Source organism: Drosophila navojoa, chromosome 2, assembly GCF_054131105.1.
Source record: "Drosophila navojoa isolate 15081-1374.11 chromosome 2, UAZ_NAV_1.0, whole genome shotgun sequence".
Lineage (NCBI taxonomy): Eukaryota > Metazoa > Arthropoda > Insecta > Diptera > Drosophilidae > Drosophila > Drosophila navojoa.
In genome coordinates this window covers 15,182,253-15,197,296 of record NC_142890.1, presented here as the reverse complement: position 1 = coordinate 15,197,296, position 15,044 = coordinate 15,182,253, and the positions used below count along the sequence as shown (strand labels likewise).

At 45.5% G+C, this 15,044-nt stretch overlaps 1 protein-coding gene across 16 annotated transcripts in view; it reads left to right on the top strand.

The window, feature by feature from the left end:
- The window catches only part of Dys (Dystrophin), a 163,089-nt gene that overhangs the window by 13,298 nt on the left and 134,747 nt on the right, over window positions 1-15,044 (top strand). For 14 of the 16 annotated variants that reach the window (XM_089265545.1, XM_089265593.1, XM_018111938.3 and 11 more), the window contains 10 exons: window positions 5,132-5,286; window positions 5,598-9,062; window positions 9,123-9,437; window positions 9,495-9,800; window positions 9,863-10,365; window positions 11,303-11,390; window positions 12,631-13,722; window positions 13,811-14,052; window positions 14,117-14,278; window positions 14,344-14,413. In XM_089265545.1, coding sequence (XP_089121671.1) covers window positions 5,132-5,286; window positions 5,598-9,062; window positions 9,123-9,437; window positions 9,495-9,800; window positions 9,863-10,365; window positions 11,303-11,390; window positions 12,631-13,722; window positions 13,811-14,052; window positions 14,117-14,278; window positions 14,344-14,413 — 6,398 coding nt within the window. Of the gene's footprint in view, window positions 1-4,994; window positions 5,053-5,131; window positions 5,287-5,597; window positions 9,063-9,122; window positions 9,438-9,494; window positions 9,801-9,862; window positions 10,366-11,302; window positions 11,391-12,630; window positions 13,723-13,810; window positions 14,053-14,116; window positions 14,279-14,343; window positions 14,414-15,044 lie in introns of those variants that run through there. The other 2 variants (XM_089265550.1, XM_089265598.1) reach the window with 2 other exon arrangements.

Below are 15,044 nucleotides of genomic sequence, written 5' to 3'. Positions count from 1 at the left end.
TTTGTAATTTGTGTAAACAAACTTTGAAACAATATTCCGCCACATTTTGTTTATTGTTGGGAGCCCGCTTGTGGCATGTGCCGCCTGCCTCTGGGTTAACAACAACCACAAGTAGTTACAGAAAGGAAGAAAGATAGAGAGAGAGAGAGAGAGAGAGAGAGAGGGAGATAGACACTGCCATAACAAATATTTATACTTGCTACGCACATATGAGCATTTATACAAATGTTTATACGATGTGCTCGAGTGTATATGTGTGTCACGCACAGCGGCAAGAAAACGCGCAAAGGTGAAGGAACTCTGGAATGAAGCTCTCTCTCTCTCCTACTGATAATCGACGTCCATTCAGCACTATCAGCATATAAAGACTAGAAGCTACGCACGGGTTCGAGCCATTCGTTTCGGTTCGTTAATTATTCGGTAATAATGTCAACAAAATTGAAATCGAAATTGAAACTGAAACTGACATTGCGGGTCTGACGCCATGCCCGGAAAAATACATAAATAGCATCAGCGGATATACTTTTTTTTTATTGCACACATTTACCTTATAGAGCAATATATTTAATTAAATATAAGTGATAATTTGTGAAAGCTATAATGCAAAAAATTAAGTTCTATTCAGAGTGAGTCTAGAAGCCAAGAGAAGTTCCGCAACACTTTCTAGATTCAATATATTGAAGAATCGAATACAAAGTTTCTTTTCTTTTAAGATAAATTGAGTTTGATATCCAAAAAACTTTTCATTTAATCAAATATTCATCATTGTGTAGAATCGAGTTTGAATGCACTTTCTAGAGAAATAAATTGAATTTGATACCCAAAAAAAGTTTTTATTTAATCCCAATATTACACATATACCAGGGTTTTTTATTTAACTGAGTTTCAAACTACAATTAGTGAAACATTCATTTTGAGAACAATGCAAGTACAGCAAACAAAAATTCAGCTAATGCCATCATTTGAATTAAAAATTTTTTTTTTTTTTGTTTTCAACGGCGAGCAAAATTTCCGCTTGAGGAGAGATGCGAACTCGCCCAAAAAGCTCAGTTGTATTCATGGCACGAACTTTGTGCTCCATATACTATTTTTAGCTTGTGATGCCAGATGATAAAAAAAAAAAAGAAATGAGCTGCAGGAGTTGGCCTACATAAGGGATGCTGTTTGCTTCCTCGTTGCGGTCCAGTATTATTATAGCTAGGCATTGAGGGCCTTTCTCTGACTCATATGACAATATATTGCCAAAGTTGCTCTGTAGTACGACATCTATATAAATAATATAAACAATAGGATAGCTTGGCATATCATTAAATAATTATTTTTTACTCACTGTCGCGCATTGCCATAGCAACTCGACACTCAAAGCGGCTCTTGGCTGCATAAAATTATGATTGAAATCATATTTCTGCCATTCCAATGTGCAGCTGAGATAATCATGCAACTGAATGTGTGTGGCCTCCTGCTAGGCATTCCAATCGACATTATGGAGGCCGCTGTTGATGCCAACGACAATTCGTTCGATGTTCATGCTGACACCGAAGGAGTCGGCAGTAATTGCGAATGCAGTGAATGAAGCGATTACGATTACTAGCGGAATATTTGTTTATGTTTACTATTGGAATTATGGCAATGCTAATATAGGCTTTGAATATTGCATTTGTGTACAAACGTGAAACAAAATAATTATCCTTTGCGTAAACGTTAAAAAGGTATTTTTTAAATATTTTTTTTTACACCATATGAGATTTTTTATTCTCCTATAAGTTATTATATAATAATATAACTCTATCTATCCAATTTTTTTTTTTTTATTTATTTATTTATTTTATTTTTTTTTTATTAAATTTTTAGTAAAACTATATCATTTATTCATTTCATTCATCTCTTGAATATCGATTTATTTCCCTCGATTTATTTTTCGGAAACCGAAAGCTGGGATTGTCTAGTTTAGTATTGCTAAAAGTCATTAGAAATTTTGTGGAATTCCCATAAATTTTTAATTTTCATGAGCAGCACATTAAAACTGTATTTGGTTGAAAAGCTAAAACAATAAATTAAATAGTTTATTTTTATTTCAATAAACTATCTCTTAACTTTTCAACTAGCCCAAGGTTTAGCCAGTTGGCCAACTTTAACTGAAAGAGTTTTTGGCTAAAAAAAAAAGCAAACCAAAATAACGGCAAGCGGAGCTGAAAGCAATTTGCAAACAACTAGAAAAACCAACATGAGAAAAATACAAAAAAAAAAAAACAACTGAAAAGCTGAGAGATAGAAATTCAAAAATATTTCCTAGTAAACAAAAAGTGCCACTGCAACTGCAATTGCAGAGCCAACTGTAAATGCAACTGCAACTGCAATTGCAGGAAATTAGTATAATTGAGGCTGCTGCTGCTTTGCCTTGCTTTGCTTTGCTTTGGGTTCGGTGAGGTTCTCTAGTCTGCCGGTCATCAGTTTTCTTCCAGATGACTCGGCAATTGGTCATGGCTTAGTAAATTTCATTTAATTAGCCTGCCGGGTCCTTCTAGTGATGTCTCTTAGCTCAATACATGCAAATAATGAAATTTAGTTTAATTAGCAAACGTCACGCACATTTCGACAGAAGGTGAATTCTCAAAGTGAATTCATTAATTGAAGAGCATCCATAGAAATAGTTTGGGAACAGCTGCAGCCTTGCAAATGGAGTGGAATGCATGGACAAACGAGCTTCATACGTGCTGGCCTATGCCATTACCCACAGCTGTGCCTCCTCCTGGCTGCCCACAGTTAATGGGTCAAATGCAACAGTTTGCCCGTCCTTCAATGGCCTTTCGCATTGCAACGCAATTATCGATCAATAAACGTGTGTGATTTTAGAGTGTGTATCGATTAGTTGTGGGCGTGTTCGTCAGCTCCTCACCAGTAGTTCAAGTCGGCAATTAGTTCGCCGAGCTGTTGGCAGCATCATTTATATGGCAATTAAGCTGCGTATAATTCGAGTGACGTGCCATGACCTGACGTTGAGCTACGACTATTAATAGCCGAGACTCTTCCATCAACATTACGCTGTACGCTCCGCATACCACACAACAGCATAATCCCTCCGACCTTGAGAGCTGAATGCAGCTGCAAAACCAGCTTTGAGATGATTGCGACAGCGCGATTTCATTTTTAATGAGCTTAAGCACTTTTTGATACGAATTGCCAATGTAATCAAATACTAATCACAGAAATATAAATAAAATTCAATTAAAATAAAAATTGACATGAAAATAAAACATAAATCGACTCGGTTGTGGTTGCAGACGTAAGACCTTAGAGTTGAATATGATATACAAAAATAATCCCAAGTTTTGACGCTACTTTGAGTTACTCTTGTCATGGGTGGGACTAGTATATCACTCACCCATTCGCCAGCCCAAACAGTTGATTGTAGCTGACCTGCTTAGCAAGACAATCGCATCGCCGTTTGATGTTTTTCACTAGCAACAAATCCCATTTGTTTCCCTGTGTAGGAGTTTCAGAGCAACATCTCCACATCAAGAGTCGACAGGACGACAAGCCTCAGCCAGCAGGTTCGGGTCCATCAGTGGCAAAGCCAGCCTGTCGCACTCGATTGCCAGCGCGTCGCTTGACGTCAGCATGGCCAGGCCAGGCCCGGCATATATGAAGGGAATCGAACTGGCACCGTGCAGCGGCATGAGCCGTGCTCGCTGATGGTGTGAAATGACAGCACCATAATAGCCGTTTCACCCTGGACGTAGATTGATAGGTGCCTTGAAGTTTCTGTTCAGGTGTTGATTGCAAAAGCCTGCCAGACTGCATAACTTATGATGCAGTGTGAAGGAGATGCGCACGATGTGGAATGCATGGGCTAAGGGCCTTGAAAAGAAGACTGACATTCTTCACATTTTAATTTAACTCAAAGTCTGTGATATAAGTGAAGATATATAATTAATATTGGGATGATATTTATATGTTGTATTATTATTTTATTTTATATATTTATCTGTATATTTAAAAAAAATATATATATATTATTTAAATATATTTAAAAAATATATAAAAATAATTTAATTGTATGTTTTGATTGTATATATACATTTAAAAAAGCATTAAAAAAAAAAAAAATAATAATAATAATAATAATTTTAAAAAAAAAATGGTATTTTAGCAGTTTAAAAACTAGTCTAATTATAGACTCTTAAAAATTACTATGTCTTCTACACAGACAAGTATTTTTCACTTTAAAATGTTGAACTAAAATGTTTAGTATTTTTTATTGAATTTATTTCAATATTTATATGTAAAATATGTAATATATCTGTTTATAATTTCTCACAATTTTTGAATAAGAGAAGTTAAGAACAAGAAGGTTTCTAAAGCTGAATATAATATCTGCTGAAGAGTTTAATCTGAGTTTAAGATGCTTGAATATAACTATCTGCTCAACAATTTCGAAATATGAAACTAATACGAAAGGTGTTAAAATCTATTTATCTATCAAATTGAATTAATCAGAAAGGGCAAGCACTCACCCGATAGTTATTGATATGTCTCCATGTTGATCTCTATGAATCTATGGCCAATAGTCTAAGCCATCTTGAGTGCCCATCGAGAGGTGAAGCCAAACTAAGCTGCCGTCAATCGGCGCTTTCAGCCAACTTGCACTCGTTTCGTGGGTGGAATGCACATGACCGAGTTGCGAATTTGTTTCTGGCCGAATGCAGTTTCGCACAAAACTGACAAATGACGCAGAGGGCTGAGGAAGCGTTTGGTCCGGTGGTGCTTCGAGACGGCTTTACTAATTGATTTTGAGCCAGTTGGCACGTTTTTGGAGCCGTTCATTAACGGAGCCAGCTCCAGTCAACGCCAGTCAAGAGCTGGGCTTGGCCTGACAATAAGTCTAGAAAAAACAGACTCGGCAGGCCAACAACTTGAAACGTTGAACGTGCACAGCTTTGCAAAAAAAAAAAAGAGAGACAGAAAAAAAAACACACAACAATAATTTCTGAGGCTAGCCATACGCCGAGATGGCCTACAATGTGCCATTAAAGGTGGCCAATGCGGCCAGAGGTCTGCCATGAGAGAGCTAACAAAAAATCTTTGCACACTCTTTAACTAATGTTCCGTTCTCCCTTCTTTCCATTTGCAGATGAACGACAGCACATACAGAAGAAAACTTTTACGAAATGGATCAATTCACATCTAAGCAACACCCAGTGCACACCAGTTAATGACTTGTTCCTGGACCTGAGAGATGGCCATCGCCTGCTGGCCTTGCTCAGCACCCTGACACAAACTCAGCTGGTAAGTGCTATAGAATACCCTGTAACTAGAGAAAGTTGTGCTGGAATACCTTGTTTTGATATACCCTGAATGCATTATAATTGGAAAATCCAGCATAACAGACCCTGTCCGTCGTCTCTTCGTATGTCTGAGCTGAAGCATGAAGAAACCATTAACATAGGCACGATCAAACTCAGTTCACTGGATCTTCTAATCGGACACTCCGATTATCTACTTATTTATTCCGAATTGAAATTTCGACTCTGTTGTGTTTTCTACTATGATAGATTTTACTGATAAAAAAATAAATATTATGTTTGTGACTCTTGCAGAAACCCGAAAAGGGACGCATGCGCGTGCATCACATCAACAACCTGAACAAAGTGCTGCAGGTGATCCAGCAGCACGGGGTGAAGTTGGTGAACATCTCCAGCGACGACATCGTGGGCGGCAATCCGAAGCTTACGCTGGGCCTCATCTGGCTGATAGCGCTCGAGTTCAATGGCCAGCATCTAGTCAAGAGCCATTCAAGCAATGGCGTTGAGAAATCCCTGCTGGCCTGGGCGCGCCAGTACACAGAGCCGCACGGCTTGGCGCTGAATGATTTCGCCAGCTCTTGGGCAGACGGACGCGCCTTTCTGATGATACTGGCCGCCCACCTGGATGAGCTGGACCTGGAGCGGGCCCTGGCGCAGCATGCACTGCAGCGTCTGCATCTGGCCTTTGACCTGGCGCACCGGCACTTCAAGATCGAGAAGCTGCTGGATGCGGAGGATGTGCACACACACAAGCCGGACAACAAGTCCATACAGATGTACGTGATGTGCCTGTATCATGCCATGGAATCGATGCGATCCGCCGAGCGCGACCGAGTGCCCTGCACAAGCATCACAGACCTGGACGAGGTGCCGCTGGATAACGAGCGAGAGATCTACACCTCGGACAGCGCCAACAGCATGGAGCTGAAGTCGGCGGCCGAGGAGAGCTCGGTGCGGCCGCTGAGCACTGCGACCAATGTGAGCGTCGAGATCAGCAGCTACCAGGCGGCCTTGGAGGCGGTGCTGACGCTGCTGTTGGAGGATGAGCAGCTGCTCTCCCAAGATCTGCCCGACCCAGAGAACTTTCAGGCGGCCAAGCAGCAGTTTCATGAGAACGAGAGCTTCATGCTGAAGCTGACCGAACATCAGGAGTTCGTGGGCGAGGCACTCGAGGAGGGCAGCAACCTGATCAATGAGTCGCAGAAGAAGGATGGCTCCAGCCTCTCGCAGGTGGATCAGAATGAGGTGCGGCAACAGATGGTGCTGCTGAACGAGCGGTGGGAGACGCTGCGTCTGCGCGCCCTCGACATGCAGGCCAAGATTCTGATGCGGCTGGCCGAGTTCCAGAAGCAAAAGCTGGAGCAGCTGCGTCAGTTCCTCACCAATGTCGAGGATCGCATCTCGCACATGAGCGACCTGGGTCCGACCTTGGCCGAGGCCGAGCAGCAGCTGATGGAGGCACGCCAGCTGAAGGCGGATCTGTCCGAGCAGCAGGAGCTGGTGGATAGCATTAGCAGCATGGTGGTCATTGTCAACGATACCTCTGGCAATTTCAACGATCTGGAGGATCGACTGAGCGCGCTGGGCGAGCGCTGGTCCCACGTGGTCAAGTGGATAGATTTGCGCACCGAGAAGCTGCAGCAATACAAGTGCATCTCGCGCTGGCTGGACGCGCGCGAACAGGATCTGAAGCGCATGGAGAGCCGCGATGTCACCGACGTGGGCGGCATCACACAGCGCATCAACGAGCTGAACTACTGTGCCAAGGACCTGCTCGAGCTGCAGCGCTATCTGATCGATCTGCGGCAAATGGTGGCCGCCACGCTGCAGGATGGCGACGACAAGGGCGAGCGCGTACTCATGCAGCTGGAGAGCTACGAGGACCGCCTGGATGCACTCAAGCAGATCCTGGAGGTGCAAACGCAGCGCATCGAGTCGAAGGGCTTCAACTTTGGGCGTGAGCGGGCCAGCTTCGATGACAGTCGGGTGCTGCGGCCGGAGGGCTGGGTGGACTATCAAATGATTATACGCTTCGGCGAGGGCGAGGGTGAGGAGGAGGACGAAGATGAGCCCGAGCAGAAGCAGTCACAGCAGCAGCAGCAGCAGCAGGAGTTGCAGCAGGAGTTGCAGCATCCCGATCAGTTGGCCAGCAAGAAGCGTAAATTGCGCAATTCGGACAACTTTTTCGAGCTGGAAACTCAAATCCTGCAGCACTTTACACACGTGCAGGAGATGGAGCAGCAGATGCAGCAGCTACAGCGCCAGAGCCTGCGTAATCAATGCGAGCTGCTCAAGGAGCTGCAGGCCGAGAGCCAGCAGCGCGCCAGCTCGCTGCCCGAGCTCAAGAAGCTGTACGAGGTGTGCGAGCAGGAGGAGCCAGCGCGCAAGCTGCAGCTGGAGGCGGCCCAGATCAAGCAGCTGGAGCAGCGCCATGCAGCGCTGGCCCAGCGTCTGGCCAGCCAGCAGAGCGAGACCAGCAGCCTGCTGGCCAAGGAGCGCTACTACAATAGCCTGACGGGCTTCAAGCTGGTGCTGGCCGACTCCCGGGACTGGTACAAGCAGCACGCGGGCTCGGCCAGCTGCCAGGAGCTGGAGCAGCGTCTCAGCCACATGGACTCGCTGGCCAAGGAGATAGCTGAGGCGCGCGAGGCCACCGAGGCACTGGACGACCAGCATCTCGAGTGGAAGCAAGACTTTGGCATCTTCTACGACAGCTGGCACGATATGAAGCAGGCGCTGCAGGCGCTCATACAGCAGCGTGGCGGGGAGAGCGTTGCCCGGCAGCTGCAGCAACTGGAGGCTTTCGTGGGCAAGGTGGCCGCCCAGAAGGTGCGCGTCTCCCATCTGGAGGCCATGCAGCAGCAGCAGCAGCTGCTCAATCAGCTGGTCGACGAACTGGAGACGCTGAAGTCGAGCTACGAGTCGGTGCCCGCCCACATGATCAGCGAGGAGCTGCAGGCCGCCTGGCAGCGGCTGCCGGAGCAGCTGAACGAGCGGGTGATCAAGCAGACCACCGCCATAGAGAACCTCAACCACTTTGTGGCCGAATACAATTCCATAATTGCCGTGCTGCGCAGCGCTCCACAGGTGCTGCAGGCGCAGGATCTGCGCAAGCTGGAGATCGATGTGATCAGCGCTCGGAATTTCAGTGAGATTCTGATCAAGGAGGCGGAGCCGGCACAGCGTGAGTCCCTGCAGGCGCAGATACGTGCGCTAAATGCCCTGTACGAGCAGGTGGAGCAACTGCATCAGACACAGCTGCAACAGCAGTCGGCACTGGAGTCCCAGAGCGATGCGATACAAGCGCGCCTGCAGCAAACGGAGCGCTGGCTCAACGAGCTGGAGGCGAACACGCCCAAGTCCGGCATTGCCGAGATACGCAACTCCAACGAGCTCTTCCAGAGCAAGTCCAAGTTCCAGACTCTCAAGGAGACGTGCGAGCGGGAGGCCAAGCAGTTCCGAGAGCTCAATGAGCTGGGCGGCGAGCTGCTGCTGCAAATGGACGAGCTGCAGAACAAGGAGAAGGACTCCAAGTACGGCTCGCTGGCCAAGCAGTTCACCCACCTCAATGCCCGCTGGACGGAGGTGACGGAGCGGGTATACACCAAGACGGCGCTGCTGGAGCACATCTCCACGCAGCTGGGCGAGTTCAAGAAGTTTATGGTCAGCGAGACGGGCTACCTCGATCGGCTGGAGAACAAGATACGCAACACGCCCGAGAATGCGGCGGATGCTGAGGAAATCATAGAAGAGTTGGATGTGAGTGGGTTTACATTAAATATAATCAAGATGTTCATGGAATTCTCCTTCTTTTTATAGGATCTGGAGAACGTGCTGCGCTCCCATTCCGACGAATGGCTGGACAAGATTCAAGAAATTGGCAACGAGCTAATTGACAATGAATTCATGGCCGATGCCATGCGTAAGGACATTGATGGCATTGTCGAGCGCTGGACACAGCTGCAGCAGCAGGCCAAGAAGCGCACCGAACTGCTGGAGGTGAAGGCCAGCGAGGCGGAGCAGTCAGAGAAGGCGATTGTGCATCTGGAGAGCTGGCTGACGCGCATGGATGAGATACTCAGCGACCATCTGGAAAACGATGTGACCATTGAGGATCTGCCCGATGATTTCCAGGTAAGAAGTCAGACATGCCCAAGCAGACAATATAATCCACGCCATATAAATCCACAGGTTCTGGCACGTGAGTTCGCCATAAATGAACAGAATTTTAAAGACATAAGCACACTGATAGCGGAGCACACGGCCAATGGCAAAACGGGCGCCGCCAATCGGCTGCAGGAGCAGCTCAACCTGATGGAGATGCGCTTCAAGGCCTGCCAGGCGAAGCTCAACAAGTGCACAGCGCCACAGCCCGCGTACGAGTCGCGCCTGAATCGCGCCTACGGGGATCTACGCAACGTGGAGCACTCCACGCTGGTGCTGGACGTGGCCTCGGCGGGACCCAGCACGGTGCAGGCACAGTACCAGAAATGCCTGGTATGCTAGACCGAATTCCCATTGCTTGATGAACAGATTTAATATTCCAACTTAATCCATAGCAAATCTATCGCACGCTCTCTGAAATCAAGGCGGATATTGAGAGCACCATCAAGACGGGCCGGCGCGTGTGTGAGGATAAATATACAAAGAGTCCCAAGCAGTTGAGTCAGCGCATCGATGCGCTGAAGCATCTGTACAATGCGCTCGGCGAGAATGTCACCCAGTCGAAGGCCTTCCTCGAGGACCTCATCAAGCTGGCCAGACAGCTGGAGCTCTGCTTCGATGCCGCCGATGAGCTGATCAGGCGCTTCGAGTCGCCCCAGGAGGTGCACGATCGCAACTCCATACTGCTCGAGTTCGAGGATGTGCTGCAGCGCTGCGAGCAGCACTACAACGAGTACAGCAAGTCGTGCGACAAGAGCTGCATGCAGGACACACGGCAGCGCATCGATGGCCTCAAGGCCACCTACCACAGGCTGACCAGTGCGGACATCATCAAGCGGCTCACCGAAATGAAGGCAACGCTGCAGAACTTGGACAACATTTCGATGGAGACACTCAAGTGGGTGGCTTTCAATTTAATTATTTATCAGAGCAGAGCAGGGCCGAGAGGAGAGAGGAGAGGATAGCTGAGCAGGGCTGAGCGGTGTAGAGCGGAGGAGAGAGAAGAGGCTATCAGAGTAGAGTGCCTTCATTAAGTCGATGGCTTGGCAGGAGCTGATATCTGATATAAGAGCAGCTTTCTGACTTCTCATTGAATAATTAGTTAGAGTGTGTAGGTGGCCATCTGAGTTACCCAAGTATTTAATTATTACTAGGGAACAATTTATAAATTATATTCATAATAAGTCTGGTTTGTGCGAGCATTATGAGGCTTCAAAATTTAATTACAACATGTATATATTGAATTCCTAGTCAGCTAGCTCTACAGTTTGTTTGTTTGTATCGATATCTGTTAGCTTCAATGCTTCCTTTCAAAGATCTGCCTCTGCTCAAAGCTGTTATAGAATCCCAAATCATAAGGCTGTCTTTTAGCTTTATAGCTTGAACAAATATGATCAAATCTGTCTTTGTATACGAAGATATTTATATCGAAATGCATACCTAAGTCGAATCGCCATAGTTTGTTCTCCTTTAAGTCAAAAATCTCAGGATTTTGTAAATTTCCATGAATAGTTTCCATGGAAATAATAGTATATTTCTTAGAAATTTAAAATTTGTCATGAAGCCCGTTACAATTCGCCAAGCAAGGAGAAGTAAACTGTATATTCTTTTAAACTATAGTGGAATTTTTCAGACAGTTATCATTTTGTAAATATTTATTATATATTTTGCTTAGATTTCGAAGTGTTAAATCGATCCATAAAAATCAAATGAATGTCAAGCAATAATGTAATATCTGAGGTAGTGAAACAATTTCAAGTATTTCCATCAACAATTCTATCAATTCTAAACAAAACAAAAGTAATATAAACCGATTTTCCTTGTATTATTTGCAGAACCATGGAACATGATCTGAAGGAGATAAATGTGCCATCGAATCCGGAAATTGAAAAGTTGCAGCAGCAGGTCATTGCAATTGTTGTGGTGCGTAGAAAACGAATGCCAATTTAAGATGTTCGAGCTATCTGCACTAATTACCGAAATGCTCTCAAGATAGAGATCTGTATATAATTACACTAGGCTAATGGTTTTTGTTGTCTGTTTGAATGTGCTCTCGAGCTACTTTCTGTGTATGCACTAATAATTTAGCTCAGGATTCGCTTTTGCTTTCATTGCATTTCATCTCATTTCATTTCATACACACTGCATATATGTTGTGTGGTTGATGGTTTTTCCTTTTCTTTGTGTCACCTTTGGTTTTTATTTATTTTATTTTTGCACTCACACACACACACATGCATAGAGCTGCCTGCGCCAACTGCGCTTTCCTTGTGCACTCACAAATAGAATCGAATTTCTCATCTTTGATCACATTCGCATTCGTATTCCATTTGATTTCGTATCGAGTCAAGCCTTAAATACAAAATAGAGAAAGCTTTAAATTAAGTTGCAAACTAATCTTAAACTAAGATCTTATTATAACTGATTTAATCATTGTAATGCTCTATCTAAGCGGTGCTTTGCCATATACCATACCATTGTATCATTGTACTATGTACCCCGGTACATTGTTATTATTTATTTTGTTTAAATACATTATTATTTATTTGCCACTTCACATGCCACACCCATTCAATAATAATAATAATCATAATAATAATAATAATAATTATAATAAAAGGAAAAGTATAAAAGTCAATACATTCGCAATAATCTTTCCACCAAGCTAATCAAGAACCAGATTTAAATTTACCAACAACCATCACCCAATACAACCACCACCAACCACTACATACCAGAATCACCGTATCACTAGCTCTACGAGGTCTAACTTGGTGTCATTTTCACGCTTCAAATTTCCAATTGTATACATATTTGTATGTATGTATATATATATCTTTGTTTTGCGTTATTTGGATTACTTGTTACTGTCCCTCCTCCACCCTCCACCATCCACAAAGTAAAAAAACATTTCAAAGGCGTTCAACTGTGGTTATAGTCCAATCAACACATCCCAACAAGAACAACAACATACTCGTATGTCCATGGCTATCTGCTACTCCTCTCACCAACGCTTCTGTACAGCAACTGCTTTTGTGGGGCCAATGGGGCCGCATAGGTCGCGACTAAGGCTTCACATGACCATAATACTTTAAGGCGCTGCGAGTGCTTTGCTTGAGTAGAGCTTTATTAAATTCTGTGAAAATATGCATCCTTCGCACAGGATACGCTGAGAACGCGCTTCGACGAGACATCAACGCTGGCTGCCCCCGTCGATGACGATATGGAAATTGTGGTTGTCAGCGATACAGTGCGTCAACGACGCGCACGTACACCGCAGGCCGGTGAAGCCGGCACGCCCAACACAAGTCTCATCGCAGACTCACCGCAGTCAGCGAAGGCGGGCGCCCAGCCGGGCTCGAGCAGTGGTGAACAGGTGCTGCCTGATTTGCTTCCACCTCAAACGTTTCGTTTGGCTGAATCCAGCACACTCTTCTCGCAGATATCGATGAATCCGAGCAAGGCAGCATTGGACGCGCCTCCGCCGAAGCCGGCGAAGAACAAACGCAAAGCGCCGGCAGCACCCGCTCAGGTGGTCGAGATAAAGGTGAAAAACATTCAGAATGACAAAATGTCGGTGCAGAATATTGCGCTGGAGCCGCAGCAGGGTGAGATTGTGGACACGGTTAACATTTTGGAGAGCGTGGAGCCGCTGCTGCCGGAGTTTGTGCAGACGGTGCAAATAGTGGATTTGTCCGAGGACTCGGATTCCTCGCTGCGAGTGGATGCAAACGGCAAGGAGGTGCGACGCAGCAAGAGCAAGCATTCGCTATGCGAATCGCCCGGGGCCAAGGCAGAAGAAGGCACAGACGCAGATCCGAATACGGATGCGGATGCGGATGCGGATGCGAATGGAGAAGCCATGCTGCGTCCTGCTGCGGGCAACACCAGCACCCCGCTGCTGCGCGTGGAGAAGCAGCGCATATCCTTCGATGAGAAACGCAAACGCATTGCCCATGAGCGTGACATACTACGCGACTCCGAGGAGGAGGAGGCGCCACAAAGTGTGCCAGCGCCCACTGGCAGCGCCACAGCAAATGAACAGCGACCGAAAGCCAAGCGCTGGCGTCAGCTGCAACCAGAAATGGAAGCTCTGACACCGGACACGGAGCCCGAGTCGCCCATACGCAATAGTTTCTATAGCGCCGACAAGGAGACAGGTTTTGATATTGAGCCGTTGGTATTCTCCGACGATGAGGAGATACCGCGCTTCTCGCTGGAAATGACACCAACCTTCGACTCCGATAGTGATACGGTAATTTGGTAGAGCTTGGATCATCGATTCTATTTATTTTCGCCCCACCTTGTTTTCTATGTCTGTCTTTTCTTATCGATCAACGCAGAGCCGCATTGAGACGCCCTCCACGAAGAAGCCGAACTCGTTCCTGAGCAAGGTGCTCCACTCAATGCCCTCGCCCCTCGACGACTCGAATGTAACCCTCAAGAGTCCGCCCACTGAACAGCCAGGCAGCGGACCCAGCAACTTGGCTCAACGCGTTGAGGACTTCAATAAGAGGGCCAAGCAGATGATCTACCAGCTGGAAATGACCAAGACCAAAATCGCGCAGTGTCCCGAGAGCGAGGCGTAAGTCTGAATTGAATTGATGATTAAAGATGTTGCACAATTTATTTTCGTTTATTTTTTGCAGCGAGGATCTGCGCATGCTCATAGCGCCAGATGCGGCCACTCTGATCTCACAGGGCGATTCCCTGGTACTGGAGACGCATGGCAAACATGGCAGCATCTCGCGTCCAGTCATGCGCACGCAGATCTTGCTCAGAGAAAAGTTCCGTGAGGTTCAGCAGGCCAAGTAAATAGCGTTTTTCACTGAACTCTTTCCATTTACTAAGTCATTTTCTTTGCCCATATTTTTAGGCCCAAAGCAACCGGCAAGTCCAGCACTGAGTCCAGCAAAGAGCTCGAAAAACGCTTGGAGGATATCAACGTAAGTGTGACCAATATAATTTTACGCTGGCTTCTATCCAAGAGGCTAAACATGTGGTCAAAGAATGACGGCTAATTGTCCGTGACTAAAATGACTTGAATAAAAATACCCTGTAGCCTGAGTGGCCTAAGCGGGTCTATATGACTGCGTGTATTCTAAGTCTCCCAGAATCGTGATTTTGAAAAGCAAAGCTATTATATTTTACTTATCTGGTATATCTATTCTTGGTCTGCACTAATATTTAGATGATTTCGCTTTGTTTTCCTTTTAGTCTGTCGTTCTCTCCGCGTATTGTCTCCGCCTTGTCGTATGGATACGATGCATAGATACATAGGTACATAGGTATATAGATATATAGATATATGGATAAGTAGATATATAGATAAATAGATATATAGATATATTGATATATAGATATATAGATACATAGATACATAGATACATAGATGCATAGATACATAGATACATAGATACATAGATACATAGATACATAGCTGCATAGGTACATAAGTACATAGGTACAGATAGACACTTAGATATATATCTAGATAAATCGCTAAGATTTTTAAATAAATTATAAACCACTCATAGACTTTTACAGGGTATTTGCTGACACAAGCAAAGCAAGTCA